This window comes from Sesamum indicum, linkage group LG2 (genome assembly GCF_000512975.1).
Source record: "Sesamum indicum cultivar Zhongzhi No. 13 linkage group LG2, S_indicum_v1.0, whole genome shotgun sequence".
Classification (NCBI taxonomy): Eukaryota; Viridiplantae; Streptophyta; class Magnoliopsida; order Lamiales; family Pedaliaceae; genus Sesamum; species Sesamum indicum.
The window spans coordinates 6,676,861-6,695,214 of NC_026146.1; the positions used below are offsets into that span (position 1 = coordinate 6,676,861).

General features: G+C 32.4%; 1 protein-coding gene across 3 annotated transcripts; it reads right to left on the reverse strand.

The window, feature by feature from the left end:
- LOC105155506 lies at window positions 235–11,870 on the reverse strand. Of its 3 annotated transcripts, none has more exons than XM_011071385.2 (6): window positions 11,587–11,870; window positions 10,306–10,372; window positions 9,406–9,513; window positions 9,214–9,312; window positions 8,510–8,635; window positions 235–612 (listed from the first exon to the last, which is right to left on the reverse strand). In XM_011071385.2, the coding sequence occupies exons 1-6, from the start codon at window positions 11,698–11,700 to the stop codon at window positions 467–469; spliced, it is 660 nt and encodes a 219-aa protein (XP_011069687.1). In that variant the 5' UTR covers window positions 11,701–11,870; the 3' UTR covers window positions 235–466. The 3 variants fall into 3 exon arrangements, with proteins under 3 accessions (XP_011069687.1, XP_011069688.1, XP_011069690.1); XM_011071386.2 differs by lacking the exon at window positions 235–612 and adding an exon at window positions 5,375–5,678; XM_011071388.2 differs by lacking the exon at window positions 235–612 and adding an exon at window positions 7,103–7,158.

Consider the following 18,354-nt stretch of genomic DNA (forward strand, 5'->3'; position numbering starts at 1 on the left):
CACTTGCATTCCAAGCAAAATTAGGGGAGAAAGATACTCCAAGAAACACTTTGTGATATCAACAGACACAGAGAGAAAACTGTAGGAAAATTCAGGACAACAATTTTCCAGATTGATCTTCTGATGCATAGGATCCAATCCTAACAAAAGAAGAAAGCATGTGATGTCCCAAATTCAAAGTCTTAGAACTGTCCAAGAATAATGGGAAATTTACACATAAAAAAGATCGATTGGTTAAAATCATCGGAGCAATGCACGTAGGAAGAACAACCATGCAAAGCCACAGACACGAAGAAACACACTTGATTTGCGCAACAGTTCATAAATTATGTTTTTCTGTTGCACTTGGTGTCCAAGAAAACATGAAGAAATTCATTTTATTGCAGAGAATCATAGACCCAAGTACTTGCTAGTATACATTGCAAATTTCTGAGCTGGATGATTGAAACCTTTTATCATCAATCTCTCAAGATGAAACATCATATCTCAAATCCCGAAACCTACTCAGCAAGTTCAACTTGTACTGCTCAATTTCATGATACTCTGTAGAATCAGGGGTGGACCTGATGACAGGGATAGCTCCAGCTTCATGTAAAGCACCAACAGCTTCATCTATAGTTGCATCAAGTAAGAACCATTAGAATGACATTATATATGTGCATTCTTCTGATAAGACAAGTAAGAATGTCTTGCGTAGAATACCTAAGTCAACAACTCTAAATTATTATTAGATTCCATCAACACAAAAGCAGCTTCTAATGAAGCCCCTATTTCAGACAAAGAGAAAGGACATGGCGCCTCCATTTCAGGCTCATGAAGCCCCTAAAATGAACCAAAAGATACTATGTCACGACCTTATTTTCCTTCATTGAAATGTTTTCTGGTCTCCAGTGTGAAAATGACTCAACTGTTTCTTTGGTGATACCAAATAGGCCAGTAAATGGGTAAGTAATGCCCAACCTGTACATAAGAGAAAATCATACCCATACCCTGTTCAACAGATCAAAGACACTACGCTAAACCCAACGAAATTAAATGAATGGGTATGAATAGGGTCTTACGCCTTAAAAGTACCCACATCTATGGGTAAGATTTTTAATACCCTAAAATAGCCATGGGAATTGATACGTTTAATACCATAATATTTTTATTTCCCACATTAACTTAAGATAATTTTAGAAGTAAACTTTTGTATAAATATCTAAAAGTTCATAGTTTTTGTATAATCATTTTATTATGTATATTTTATTTATATTTTTTTACTTATAGATACTTTAGCCAATTTGCCAACTTTTTCATTTTTGTTCTCATAGTTTAGAAACTTTTTGATAAATTTAATTAAAACTTACGTCAATAGTTATTAAAATGAAGAAAAAATACAAACAAAACTTAGGTTAGTTAAACTCGATTCATAGTCATTAATGGCGCGCGCGCCATTTTCAGAAAATGGCGTTGGGCTTTGTCATTGTACGCGCCTATAGTGGGCGAAGCTCGGTTTTTTTCAAAGACACTGTAGTGGCAGAGGGCGGCTACAGGTGCAGGGTACATGCACGAAGGCTGCGCTGAGCTAGGGTTCCAGCAGCGACGACAATCTGGGACTTCGACGGCTGCTGCTGCGCAAAACTAGGGGCCCGTTTGGTTGTGTTTTCATTTTCAGTTTCCAACATTTGCAAATGGGTAGAAATGCTTTATTGGTTTTTGTGCGAAAACTGAGAATATGTTTGGATTAGTTGTTTCCAAATGTAGGTATATAGGTGTGAGAATGTTGAATATAGGTATATGTACTTTTGATGTGACAGAAATTAGTTATGAGGGTTGACCTAATTGATTGAATATCTGTCTCCTTTTTTATTCATATTTAATTAATTTAACTAATTAAACATTGTGAATTTTCTTTTATGTCATTGATCACTTTAATTGAATTATGTATAATTATACGATAAATATAGTTCAATATTTATGTGGGTTAATTTGAATCAGAGAATCTAGTAACACGGAATTTTCAGTTTCCGTAGGCATAGGCCAAAATGACATATTCCTCATATTATCTAATATATATGTATAGATATATACTTATATATTGTGAATGCTAAACAAAAATGTGAAGAATATACTTTATTTAAATAAGGCCTAAATTAAATAAATAATTTAATATGATCAAAATATCAACAATATAATTCTATTTATATTATTTTAAATTCTGAATATTATTTCATCAATTTGAACAGAAAAATAAAGACTAAATTAATTATCATGAATAATAAACTAAATAATTATAAAATAAATTAAAATAATTAAATAGTCATGAAAGAATAGACCACTTTCATCGGTGCACATAAATCCCAAAATAAAGATGAAAAACAAAAGAATCAATTGAACAAAAAACAAATCAACAATTGTAAAAACAAGTATTTATCAAAATGCATTCTTTAGAAGTCTAAATACATTAAAAAAAAAAGGATTACCAGCGAAAAGATAAATTATAATAATAAAAAAATAAATTAAGCAAAAATTTGGAATACAAAATAGATAGAAATGTATAAGTAAACAATAACTATTATTTTATACAAAATATATAAAAAAATAGAATGCATGTAAAAGTAGAAGATGTATATTATTATAATAAAATATATTTTTTATAAATAGAAAAAAGACGTGAAAAGTAATATATAAATCATCAATTTAACAATAGAAGATGCATGTAAAAGATAAACAAATTTTATTATTAGACAGAAATATATGAGTAAGAGATAGAGATTAACATAACTTAGCCTTGCTATATTATTAATTAAATTTTGTATATAATTTTATTTTTTGAATGTATAATTATAAAGAAGTTGAGAAGATGGCGACACTAGTCCAGGAGGTGGCGTGCGGTGGCGGAGGAGTATCCTCAAGACATGATGAATGGGTAAAAAAACAACAATTAATTAAAATGTTTGAGATAACTAGACATTGCATGTGAATGGGAGAGGAGAATAGCAATTATCAAGACTATTACGTGCAAAAAGAAGGGTCTTTCATAAATAAGGCATCAAAGGCTTACATAAAAATCATCCTTCAAATTAACAAAAATTTTACAATCATTTTCCATTAGTAGGGGGTTCCTCCGGCGGCGCCACATTGGACGAGCTTGCACCATCGTCTTTTGGGCATTTGGGACGTTTAAGTCCGTGCCATCTTCATCGTCCGAGCTCGACGACGCATCCATGCAAATAGGATAAAAAATGACAGTAGCAGGCTCGTTATGTTGGGGGGGGGCTGCCATATCTGGAATATCCGGGAAAAGATCAGCATCGTCTTCTTCTTTCTCCTCGCCGTCTCGTCCTCATCGAAGAGCTCGCACAGCTCTTCCCACTTTGGCTCGTACACATTCTGGTAGCATCGATTCTCCTATTCATTAGCATTCAACAATTATTTCAATTTTTATTGTTAAAAAAAAAAGAAATTTGCAATATCAAAACATAACCGGCAAATGGCTTGCCACACAGCGTCGTCCGCCGTTAATCTCCTTTCGTCGTGATTCCATGTAACGCCCGGGTGATTTCCCACCCATTGGAACGTATAAAAACGAACTCGCAGTTGGTCAACCCTTGTATATAGGCCCATGCGTAAGTTAATCGCGTGCGGAACTCCTTATTCACGTCGAGTAGGACGGAATGGATGGCTTGCATGTTGTGGTGGTTTGGGCGAAAGATACCGAGCCTTTTGCAGTAGATGAGAGATTGGACGAATAGGTCCTCCATCTCCCTTGTCCATCGTTCACGATAAAAAACGACGGACTGAAATATATAACCGCTTACAACCATGTTTATGTTTTTATGAATAAGAAGAAAAAATTCAAATCCACGTATTGTGAAATAGGAAATTCACAGAATGTTACAACTCAATCCACTCCACTAAGCAGTGACTAATGCCACAATCCGCTAGTAAAATTGGTTTGCCAAGCGATTGAATACTATCGAAAAATGATGCTAAACGAAGCTAAACCAGCAGTAGATAGCAAAAATGATGTAAAGATATTATGGATGAAGAAGGTAAAGTGAGGTGGTGCATGGATTGGATTTATAGGCAAATCCAACACACAAAATACTAGCAATATATTTTTCTTCGTGGAGTATTTTTCTTCTTCTTTCTCATTCAGTAAACCATCACACAATTTACATAATCTATACTCCTTAATCACAGAACCAGCAAATGACAGCAATTTTTAATTCCAAGATAACATTATATTTTATTATTTATTTAATATATATATATAGATAGATAGATATAGATGGATACATATATATATTTGACGCCTCACCTTCAACACAAAGTTGTTTTTTCTAATGATGTATTTTGCATCAATATTACTAGTATGTCCCTATTATTTAGTGTAATTCCCATGCAACCTTCTAATTTACTTTGCCTATAAATCCAATCCATACACCACCTCACTTTACTTTCTTCATCCATAATATCTTTACATCATTTTTGCTATCTACTGCTTTCTGCTATCTACTGTTGGTTTAGCTTCGTTTAGCATCATTTTTTGATAATATTCAATCACTTGGCAAACCAATTTTACTAGTGGATTAAGGCATTAGTCACTGCTTAGTGGAGTGGATTGAGTTGTAACATTATGTGAATTTCCTATTTCATAATACGTGGATTTGAATTTTTTCTTATTCATAAAAACATAAACATGGTTGTAATCCGTCATATATTTCAGTCCGTCGTTTTTTATCGTGAACGATGGACAAAGGAGATGGAGGACCTATTCGTCCAATCTCTCATCTACTGCAAAAGGCTCGATATCTTTTGCCCAAACCACCACAACATGTAAGCCATCCATTCCGCCCTACTCGACGTGAATAAGGAGTTCCGCACGCGATTAACTTACGCATGAGCCTATACAAGGGTTGACCAACTGCGAGTTCGTTTTTATACGTTCCAATGGGTGGAAAATCACTCGGGCGTTACATGGAATCACGACGAAAGGAGATTAACGGCGAACGACGCTGTGTGGCAAGCCATTTGCCGGTTATGTTTTGATATTGCAAATTTCTTTTTTTTTTAACAATAAAAATTGAAATAATTGTTGAATGCTAATGAATAGGAGAATCGATGCTACCAAAATGCGTACGAGCCAATGTGGGAAGAGCTGTGCGAGCTCTTCGATGAGGATGAGAACCTCGATATTCCGGTACCCGACGAGGAGGAAGAAGAAGACGATGCTGATTTTTTCCCGGATATTCCAGATATGGCAGCCCCCCCAACATAACGAGCCTGCTACTGTCATTTTTTATCCTATTTGCATGGATGCGTCGTCGAGCTCGGATGACGAAGATGGCACGGACTTAAACATCCCAAAGGCGCCAAAAGACGATGGTGCAAGCTCGTCCAATGTGGCGCCGCTGGAGGAACCCCCTACTAATGGAAAATGATTGTAAAATTTTTGTTAATTTGAAGGATGATTTTTATGTAAGCCCTTGATGCCTTATTTATGAAAGACCCTTCTTTTTGCACGTAATAATCTTGATAATTGCTATTCTCCTCTCCCATTCACATGCAATGTCTAGTTATCTCAAACATTTTAATTAATTGTTGTTTTTTTACCCATTCATCATGTCTTGAGGATACTCCTCCGCCACCGCACGCCACCTCCTGGACCAGTGTCGCCATCTTCTCAACTTCTTTATAATTATACATTCAAAAATAAAATTATATACAAAATTGAATTAATAATATAACAAGGCCAAGTTATGTTAATCTCTATCTCTTACTCATATATTTCTGTCTAATAATAAAATTTGTTTATCTTTTACATGCATCTTCTATTGTTAAATTGATGATTTATATATTACTTTTCACGTCTTTTTTCTATTTATAAAAAATATATTTTATTATAATAATATACATTTTCTACTTTTACATGCATTCTATTTTTTATATATTTTGTTAATTTTGTATAAAAAAATAAAATAATAGTTATTGTTTACTTATACATTTCTATCTATTTTGTATTCCAAATTTTTGCTTAATTTATTTTTTTATTATTAGAATTTTTCTTTCCGCTGGTAATCTTTTTTTTTTAATGTATTTAGACTTCTAAAGAATGCATTTTGATAAATACTTGTTGTTACAATTGTTGATTTGTTTTTTGTTCAATTGATTCTTTTGTTTTTCATCTTTATTTTGGGATTTATTTGCACCGATGAAAGTTGTCTATTCTTTCATGACTACTTAATTATTTTAATTTATTTTATAATTATTTAGTTTATTATTCATGATAATTAATTTACTCTTTATTTTTCTGTTCAAATTGATGAAATAATATTCAGAATTTAAAATAATATAAATAGAATTATATTATTGATGTTTTGGTCATATTAAATTATTTATTTAATTTAGGCCTTACTTATTTAAATAAAGTATATTCTTCACATTTTTGTTTAGCATTCACAATATATAAGCATATATTTATACATATATATTAGGTAATATGAGGAATATGTTGTTACTAGATTCTCTGATTCAAATTAACCCACATAAATATGAACTATATTTATCGTATAATTATACATAATTCAATTAAAGTAATCAATGACATAAAAGAAAATTCACAATGTATAATTAGTTAAATTAATTAAATATGAATAAAAAAGGAGACAAATATTCAATCAATCAGGTCAACCCTCATAACTAATTTCTGTCACATCAAAAGTACATATACCTATATTCAACATTCTCACACCTATATACCTACATTTGGAAACAACTAATCCAAACATATTCTCAGTTTTCACACAAAAACCAATAAAGCATTTGTATCCATTTCCAAATGTTGGAAACTAAAAATGAAAACACAACCAAACAGGCCCCTAAGGTTTCTTTAAACCTTTTAACTTATTTTTTTTAAGAAAGTCACAGGATAATGTAAAAGAAAAAGTAAACAAGAACAGAAAGAAAGAGAAAAATCCTTTCTAATATGATATCATTATTAATATATTTGTAATATTTATATTTAATTGTTTGTGTAATGTTAAAGTTAAACAATATACGAATTTTTTAATATATAATTATTTATGTAAATTTGAGCCGTACTTTAAAAATGCATGCACCACGCACTGCGCTATGACTCCATGGCACCTTTGCCCCGTGCGCCTTTAACAACTATAAATCAATTAATATATGGAATACACAAAATTAGTTTAAAGAAAAAATTATCAAATCCAAGTTGAGTGCAAAAATCAAATGGATTGAAAATGTCAGTAAAAATTAGATATATTTTCATACTCTTCATTCATTTTACTAGCTCTTACGTTATCATTCTTATTCTGAATTTCTTGATTTAGTAATTAATTAATATTGGTCATCCTTTGGAGAAAGTCAAGATCTTTATTATCCAAAGGATGACCAATATTAATTAATTATATCCATTGAATAGTGAGAGTTTTATTATATCAATTGGTAGCTCATGAAATGGTATTAACAAGTCAATTTAGTAACATAATTTTTTTTGTAATATTATTGCGGAAAACATATAAGAATTGCTTCAGTTTTTTTTTTTTTTTTTTTTGACTTATTGTTTGATTTAGATGTAAATTAAATTTTAATTTTTGGAAATTACTATAAAAAGAAAAGGAATGAAAAAACCAACAGGTAAGGCCCAGTGACCTATCTTCTTGGATATAACTTGGGTAAGAACCAATGGGTATTATCTTTTGGGTAGTGTAAGGAAAAGGTATGAATAAATCATTATGGGTATTTATTTGGTATGAGCCCAAATAGGGGTAATACCCGCCCATCGACAAGCCTAAAACCAAACCAAAGATTTGACAATAAAATCAAGAAATATTTATTTCAGTTACTAAAATTTCTAATTTTTAGCAATAGATCATTGACATACTAAATAGCAACTTTTGTAACACATCAATGTTTTTGAAATGTAACTTCTGCAACAAAAATGTATTAGTAATTTCATTTTTCCTTCTACTGATAATTGGCAGACATTCTAGTAAAAATGGAGATGTAGATTTTTAACACAGGAAGACAGAACTTACAGCCTTCCTGTGCTGGTCAAATAATATAAGGGGATAGGAATGTTAAGCAGTAGATGAGGACCGAAAAGAAATAAACTTGAAGGATGTTTATTTGCAATTAGATCCAAAATCTTTTGCCAACAACCTCACTTGTGGAAAAAAGTTAACTGCCTTCAGTTTATATATTCACTTCTATAATTCCAAAAAATAGACGACAAAAAGTATAAAACTGAGTACAAGTGCTCCTTTTACTGCATGAAAAAGGATATACAAAGGTCCTACTTGGTATAGCAGAACATTCAATTCATTGGAAGTGTGTTATTCTAGATCCTAAACATCATATTCATATTAAGACTGTCATGTGCTTGACAAGTTGAATATGGACTAAAGGGTTCATATACTCAAGTAAACAGCGGATTTTTTTTTTGAATGAGCATTTCAAAATTGGCACATGCAAGGAACAAAGAAAACCTCATTCTGACCTGATTTTGAGATGGCAACAAGAGCTTTCAGGGCTGCTTTTCGAGTGCGGTCGTCTTTAGCAGCTGCTAACATTTTTATAAGCTCCTTAGCTCCTCCCAGTTCAACTATTTTCATTCTCCTTTTATCTGGGATCAAAAGAAGAATTTAGCATTTCAGACACTATTAATACCATTTAAACTTCAACTAACAGGCAAAGACCAAGAGTAAGAAGAGTCATCAGGCCCCTTGATCAAGACACGTCCACCCTCAGTTTAGTACACAATGAGAACTACATATACACAATGTGGAAATTTTAAGATTGCTGCCATTTGAGAATATCCTACTTTGGCTGTAGGTTTATTTTTCCTTTCCATTCTATTTTTTTCCAGGAATTGTGAGGGGTGAGATGTATCCATCTCATTCGCCTTGGTCCACAGGCTGGCCAGAACCCATATTTGGGGTTAAGTTGAGATGAGCTAGTCATCATATTTGGATCAGTAGCCCAAAAGGAAGATCTGTTCATTAAAATAATTTTTGACAGAAATATCAAACCCAAATTCTTTGGGGCAAAAGGTTCTCACCCATTTTAGAGAATCATAAAAAGAGAACACGATGCGGAAATTAATTCAGTCTATGGAGAGGGGACCATAAATTGGCATACCAGCCTTAAAAGTGAAAATTGACATGTTACTAACCACTTCCGAGATCTTTGCTCAAACATTACCATCTATAGCAATACGTGCTAGTCTGGATGCTCCCATCCTTTTGAACAAAGGATCCTTCACATTTAAAAGTGATACAGACTGCTGCACCAAATTTTCTCCTACAGAAGATAAACAATGTAAATTTCAGAGTTTCTGGTATAAAACAACTGAATAACCTAACTTCATTGGCTAATCCTTTTCAATAAACATACCCATGTACGGAAGGAGGTTGTATGCAATTACAGTTGCAGTCCCAGCAAAAATTAGCTTCAATAGCCAACCAATTTTTCTTTCTGCTTCCTCTTCTATTGATTTTTCATCTATAAAATGGCATTGTAACAAATAGATCAGCACCAAAAATAGACTTCGAACTACAGTAAATGAAATTAACTAAATTTTATGATCCAGAATTAAGTGGAGAAAAGCATGTAAAAGAAAAAAAAACCCATCCAACCCCTGAAAGCAAAACTAATACTTTTAAAGATAGAAGGAAACCAGTTCAATTCAAAGGGAGTTCACATGTTCTAACATTATAGTGGGGTTCACAAATGCCTCCAATTTATTTACCAACATATGCATTTTTGGAAAACAATGAAGGACATTGTCACCCACTTTAGGTTATGCTCTGCAGCACAAGCTTCTTGCCTCCAATTAAATTTCAAGAAAGTAGGTTTCTGCATTGACATACTAAAGTGGTTATCAATGTTTTAACTCAAATGATTACCTCATGAATGATGCTAAAACACAAACATTGCTGAACTCCCTTAGAGCCAATTCAATACAAGAGCACATATTTACAAAATAAGATTGCTCGGACTAATGGAGGCCATTACAGCTATACTTATCATATAATTCTTTCACCGATAAATCAAGAGGCAGGAACCATAGGATATTCAGACAACTCATATTACACACCAAAAATTAGTCATTAACTAGCATCGTTACACTTGGGGTAAATCTTTAAATAATTAATTATTACAAAGTGAATGAGAAAAAAGTATTATAGTTAAATTAACATCAATACTTAGTCAATTACTTCCATTATTAACGAACCCAGGGACTTGCTTTGCATAGAAATGACACTGCAAAAAATTAATAATAAAGTAAACTACCTCCTTTATAGAATGACGAAGAGAAATTCCGGGATTGTATGTTCACTGGATTCCTCCTGCACAAATGCTGCACTTTTGTTCAGCGAAAGACTAAAATACACAGAAAAATACCAACTTCCACAAAATATTCTTCCTAAAAGGTCCCCAATCTGTTGAAATTATCTAAAAGATTCAAGAAAAAAAAAATACCAAAACAGCCAACTAAGGCAGTTAAAGCCATTAAAAGAGAAAAAGAAATCGGACAAAACTACCCTGTGTTACTCCATAACCTCTTTCAAGCTGTAAATTGGTTTTATCCAAGAACCGATTTTGGGCTTGTTTTCAATCTGCTTCCCGCGGTTGATTATGTTTATTGGAAATGATAGGAAATTTGGTCAATTGCAAAGTCTCAGGGAGAATATGGTAGGAGATGAACAATAATAAGCATCAGACTTCAAATGCAATATTACAAGTCGTAGCTTTGCTGCAACCATGCCTGACTTTTGGAAGTAGCAAAAGGAAGGGTGGACCACACTACTATTTGTATCCAATGAGCTTCTTGGGAACATAGAGGCAATCAGGGGTTGGTTTGAGAAGACAAGGATATTACTGTCGAAAGCAGAATTACCACCTTGAGGTTCAAATAAAAGTTCACAATTGGAAGGAGTTTAGCAATTGAAATTATCATATTAGGTTCTTTGGATGAATTAGATTTTTCCAATGGTTTTGCTTTTAGTATTTCCCTAAAATAAAACCAAAACCAGATATGGGACAGCTGAAAACCACAAGAAATGCAAAAATTGGAGATTGTAACAAATGAACAGAAAGTTACAGTTCTGTCCCACGCTGAAAACTCAGATGATGTGAAATAATGAATTTGTCATGAGCTTCAAATTCTAATTGAAAGCTCAATAGCCAAGAGAAAAGATTTGAAATTCTGGGTTAAGATTGGCTAAAAGATAAAAGGATAATGTATCAGGTTTAGTGTATACATTGGCGCCCAATGGTAGGAACACAGATAAAAATATTAAAAAGAACTACCAAAACATAACCTGAAAGATATATTTAAAAGAACTACCAAAACACAACCCGAAAAACTTCCGATCAGGCAACATAGTTGATGTAGAAACGATAAAAAATTAAAGTACGAAGAGAAATGAGCATGATCCGGTGCAGGAATGTTTTTACTAATTCATTGGAGACCATCCAATTCTCGATTAATCTAAGGAGCAGCATTTCTTTAAGACAGGTACGATAGATAAAAAATTAACAGTTTATGGAGTTATGGAGAAGATAAAATACTTGAACTTTCATGGGTGTCTGTGCATTTTCTGTCTGTAACACTGCAAATCCACGCAAGGTTTTGTGGCAAGTAACAACTGCTGTGGAGTACACCAGCCTAACAATGCGATTCATGAAGGAGAGGCTATAGATGTTAACAACCTCAGAGTGGATAATGGTATGGGCGGCGGCGGCGGCGGCGGCAAGCGGCGGACCTACGGGGTACGGCGAGAGTGGAGAGGCTGAAATTTGGAATTGGGGCTAGCGACAGAGGTATGAAGGAGGAAATCAGGTTAATCTCAACTGTTGGGAATTGGAAATGGGCTGAACTAGAGTTAGTTGTTGCTCTTACTTGTAGTGGGCCTAAGGCCTGTTGCAATGCATATTTGATTTGGGCCTAAAAAGGGGTTCGGCTAAGTTTATTTGAAAATAAATTTTAGAAGTATCTGGATAAAATAAAATTATAGAGTTTATATAATGTTATTAACGATAATTTTATAATTAATACAATGAAAATTGGAGAAGCTTAAATAAGTAAAAGAGTAAATTATATTTTGACTATCCGAATTATGGTCATTTTTATACTTTGCCATCAAAATTGTTTTTTGTGTTAACTTACCATCTCAACTTTTCGAAATTTGTACTTTGCTACATATGACTATTGTTTTTATTAATTTTTTTATGAGAAAACATCACATATTGTACATATGTGAAAAATATCACATCACATAACCCTTAATATCACATGGGCATTACATGTGATTGTTTTTTGATTAAAAAAAACTTGGTTAAAAAATACTTATAAATGACAAAGTGTAAAATTTTATAAAATTGAGATGGTAAGTTTGTACAAAAAAAAATTTAAATATCAAAGTATAAAAACAGTCATAGTTCGGATGCTAAATTTTTTTAACCCTAAGTAAAAACTTTGTACATTTTTCTAAAAGGTCTATATAAATTCCTAACATCTTAATTCTTGTTTAAAAAAAGATTCAAATACATTTGAACATCTTATTTAGAAAAATTTATAAACTCCCCCAAATACCTTCAGAGTTCCTTGAAAAAGTAGCATAAAACTTTTTGTGTATTTTTAATATTATACTTAAATGGAAAAAAGAAAATTTTTGTCCTATAACTTTGATCTGAATTTCTTTTGGTCCTCTAACTTTGACAATATTAGATTTAGTTCTTTATCTATCAATTATGTGTAGATTTGGTCATTTAGCCTAATTTATGACTTTTTTGCTATTTTGATAATAAAGCTTAATAGTCCATCATAATGCTCTTAAAAGGTCCAACATGCTTACGAAATAAAAGTAAATCTCCATAAATCTATACCTTGTTTTAACCACCTTGCTCCCGGATATTTCAAGTCCTTGATTTTAAGACTTCCTCCAACCATACTGCCGCAACAGATGATTCGCAGATACTTGGCTCCTTTGACAACAAAACATCACAACTCTATTTCATTTCCTACCTTATGGTATAAAAGACACTCCAGAACAGAGACTTAATAAAAATTTGAAAAAATAAATTGAATAGAAGCCTTTCTTTATTGAAGAAAAAATTAAAATATTACATAGATATTTCTTCCTCTATAGGAGGAGACAACTGTTTAGCCATTCATATAGAAGACTATACTTGTTGGAGAAACTCCTATAAGACTACAAATTTAAAACTATAAAGATTTGACATCTCAAAATTTCATGCTTTGAAGAGTTGGATAAAATTTTTAATTATCCCTTTCCGCTTCATTGCCTCCTTATTTATAGCCATCCGCGGACTTCAAACTTATTTTTTTGATGACGTCATTGCGTTCATCATCACTTTGTCTTTTTCGGATGACGTCATTGCGTTCGTCATCTCTGCATCCTTTCTAACTGTTGGTGGTCATTATGGCTTGTTAGCCATGTGATTGCTAGTTGGTTTTCTTGCTTTCTGACTATTGCCCTTTGTCGTCTTCTACCAATAGTCTTACTTTTGAATTTTTACATTCTGCAGGCTTTACTTCGCCTTGTAAAAATCTTTTTTTTATTTAAATTTCTTTTGGATGACCTGAATTTTAGTCCCTAACAAGGGCTTTTTTTGTTTCTCACGACAAGGGTATACATGGTTATATCATTGCCTAATATGCAACATATTGTATTTCTTCATCATCGTGGCTTTAGTTGTAGGCAGTTTGTTCTCTCATATAAGCATTCTCTTTTTTTTTCGAACAGGCTCTTTGCAAACTCAATACTTTTCCCTATTATGGAGGTTAACAAGAATGATGCATTTAATTTGTTTGAAAAAATTTTAAATGGATATATGACTTTGTCCATTTCAATGAGACAGGCCCATAATCCCCAAGCTCTTCTAATAGAAATGTCATCTTCACTTATGGATGATACCAATGGAGCTTCTCCGGATGCAACTTTGATTTAATTGAAAGCTACCATGTTAGGTCTCTGCAGCTTGATAAAATGAAATGCTGGATGAGACCCTTTCCTGCAGACGCGAACTTTAACCGTAGAATATCTCTTCATTTTAAGTGGAGGTTATTCTTCCATGAATCATAAATTGTTCCACTAATTCACTTCAGAAGCTTTGAAATTTTCGAAAAACTTGGTGACATAGTATGAATTGAAGCCGAATCTCCAAAATCATATCATTCTCAAACATCTTTTGAATTAGACCTTTCTAGCATTCAGACTCTATTATAGGGTTCACTACTATGCGAGAAATTAACCTTTTCCACATTTTTTTGATAAACCTGCCAAGTAGAAGAAAAATATATCAACTCGTTAGCATTAACCTTAGACGTGTCTATCATTGGCCTAATATCGATCTCTCCCTCTTTAACCCCATAGATGGTGGGTGACTTGAATCATCAGGAATTCACACTTCTTGTGATCAAATTGTTGTCATCTCACCAGAGTCTGGCGACCGCCTCATGTAAGCGGTACTCAAATCCACCGCTACAGGTCTAGAGCCTTGTACTCGAAGGGCATGTTTAGAGTCATGCTCTCTCAACTCGCAAGTCATCACCGAAAGCGATGCATTTCGAATTGGTTCCATCAAGTCATTCCATAGCGAGGTAGAAGCCAACATGAAACTCCTTATTGCGATCTGGACAGTATTAAGATCAACTCCTTGAACTTGGCTAACTACTTGGGCTTTCACCGCTAGTTGTCCAAACTTCTTGTCAAGCTGCTCAAGATTTTTTCTGAAGTGCCTGGGTCTCAAAATGATGGAGTTCGCTTCTGATGCCTCATCGTTTGTCAGGAAATCTGCAAGAACATTTTCTTGAGATTTTATAATGATAATATTAAAATAATAATATTGACATTCTGTTTGCCATATGATAATACGTGTTTTCTCAATTTCAGATTCTAATTTATTTTGCAAAAAAATGCTTAACATTAGTATTATCAACTTTTAATATGAATTCTTTAGCAAGTAAAAATAAAGACTATTTCTTAAAAGTTCTCAACATTGCAAAGAGAGCGATCACTTTACTTTATCTTTACCACTGGTACTCTTTTCATTTCTTAAATTCTTTACAAACAACGTTGGTGCTCCCCAAGCTGAGATACTTGACCATTTTAAACCTCCTACCCAATAATTCTTCCAATTGTTATTTAATTCTTTCAATTCTAAAACAACCATCCTATATGGTTCAATTTGAATAGATGTTGCATCTTCTATTTCAAAATCTATTTCTCTCTGAGGCGGTAACCCAGGTAATTCCTTGGAAAAAAATATTAGCAAATTCTCTAACTATCGAAATATTTGACGTACCCAGATTAACATTACAGTATCAGTTACATTAATTAGATATGTAACGTCCACAGAGCTTTGTACATAATTGAGAGACTAATTGGTAATTATTAAAAAAATTTAAATTTAATTATAAATACATTAGGTTGAAATTCAAATATATTAAAGTTTGAATGGAATAAATTAGAACTCATTACAATATCAGATATGATGCAATGGAAATTATTAAGAAAGATTAAATAAAATAAAATAAAATAAAAAGAGAAAAAAAAAAGTGGTGGAAATGGCATGACAGCCAGCCACTTCCCACCTCCTCAATTGTCCACTAAGGAATTACACACACATATATAGCATGCCTTAACACACACACATTCCGTAAATTTGCTGAGGATACACATAAATTCCAAAAAAAAAAAAAAGGGGTTTCTTTCTACTCATTTCCAATCAGGAGACGAAGATAAAAGATGGGGTTGAGCAATTCCTTCTACTAATGTAATCATTTTGAAATTGAGGTAGGATTTATATATATAAGTGTATATATATATATATATTTATGTTGTACGTTTTGATCACAAAATATTGTTTATTTATCTGAATTATCTTGTTATTATGTGGAGTTATCGCTATATGCTTATATGAGGTTATGGTGTAAGAAAATAAATTATTTATATATATGAATACATAAGTATTTGTATTACATGCTTGATCGTTAATTATTTGATTACTTGTTGATTACATTGTTATTCTAGAAAGTTGTCGTTATGTGTTTATCTGTGATTAATAATAAATTATAATTATATCAAGAATACCGTAAGTGCTAAATAACTATTAATAATGATCTCATATTTCCTATTATTCTTTGAATATTTCATTTATATAGAAATTTAAATCTCCGTTCCGTTTTCTTGTAAATAACTAACATTCTAGGCTCTCCAGGTATATATCTAATCTACCAGTTAACTTAATAGAATTTATTTTATTAAATCTATCCAAAATCTTTATTGTTTCTTCTGCATATGTTAATTCCTTAAAAAATTTTAGCTTCGATTTACACAAATATGGCCAAGATTAGATCAATAAGTATAATATGTCATGTATTTTATGATAATTCTACTGGTAATGCTAAGTAGCACTAGTAGTTCAATTCTCTCCGTACTTTCGTATGGCCAATATACTTCCGAGTTAATTTTTAGTTTTCTTTTATTTATCAAATCCCAGTATTCTTTTTCGCAGAGATACTTTGAAAAAACTTCCTTGCCTATTATATATTTTATCTCTATTTGGTGTCTCTCAAAGTAATTTTCTATCTTTTTTGTGTGTGTGTTTTTCACCATTTCTTAATTATTTGTAATTTGCTCTCAAATATTGTAATGAGTTCCAATTTATTCTGTTCAAGCTTTATAAAATATTCGAATTTCAACCTAATGTATTTATAATCAAATTTAATTTTTTTATTAATTACCAATTAGTCTCTCAATTATGTACAAAAATATGTGGACGTTACAAGATATGCCTAACACCATCGTTTAATTAAATTAAAGGTAGTCATAATAGAAATTGAGTAGTTCAGTATCATTTTTCTTTCACTCACAATCACCGTTATCTTTTTTCCATTGACTTCTAGTACCACTTTCTTTGTTTGACGGTCCACCATAGCGTGATTATCGTATAACCAATCCCTTTCCAAAATAACGTAAAACTCGTTGAGGTTTGTCACAATCAAATCTACATACAGTGTGACGACATCGACTACTATTTTGGACAAGATCTTACTACTGTGTTAACAAGTATAACCCCAACCAACAGTCATAAATGCACATATATCATACAACAGTGATTCTATACTATTATGTATAGACTCTAATGACTCGTTTAGGTTAGTAGCGTTTTCGACTGATACTTTCAATTCAATGTGTAATACACACATGTAATTAGATTCATAATATATGTTTTACGTTTAATAGCACATTTCACTAAACATCCCTAGAAAATGTAATTCCTACTATAATACCTTCAAATGTAACACTCTCCAACGATCTATGCTTTGGATCACCTAATACAGCACCCTCTAATGATACTATGACTTTAGACCACCTGAATGCCACACTTGAGCCGAAACCATATATATGTGTATAACCTATCCATAAACGTGTACACATGGATAATACCATTAATATAACTAACACAACTATCATCTCATCCACAAGGTTATACATTGTCCGTCAAGTATAAAAAAACAGAACTTATATGGTTTGTTCACATGCTGACCTCACTTTTTGATTAATAATTAACATTCTCAAAAGTATAGATTCTATTTACTAGTTAACGGTAAGGAGAAAATCGCATACTGGTCTGACTCGAGTTGTAATGCAAAATTTGAACCTAGCTTTATATAGCTGAGGAATGAGCATGCAACTCAATAAGTAAATAACCAGCATCACTTATACATGTAAATTAAGTTTGGTCCAAACAAGACAGAAGTGAGCAACACACATAAGATTGCCATCAATTTGATCCCAACATGTCTCATGTAATTCACAATGCAATCATCTCATAGCAAGACAATCAATCAAACTCTTTCCTTTCTAGTTTGCTTATCAGAGAGTAATACAGTGTCTTCCTGCACTAACTCAACCTCACTATTCATCACATAATATTTAGTCGAATCCCCTTTCCATTCCACATAAACTCATGAATATCATTCATCATACCAGCACTTTCTCTTCGTATCACAACTCTTTCATTTCATATTATAGATCTTTTCACTTTGCTTCACAGCTCTTTCCATTTTATTTTGCCACACAAGCTCATCAAGATAACCAAGACGTATTCGCATAATAATTATATTCGGCTTTCATCACTTCCTTATTACCACGTATCCCGTTCTTGTAAATAATTAATTATGTAAGACCATATATCATCATATTTTTATTTGCACACACCAACAAGACATCACTCAACAAATGAAATATCACAATCCTCTTTGTAATTTTTCAAACAACGATAAGTATTTATAATTATGTCAAATCT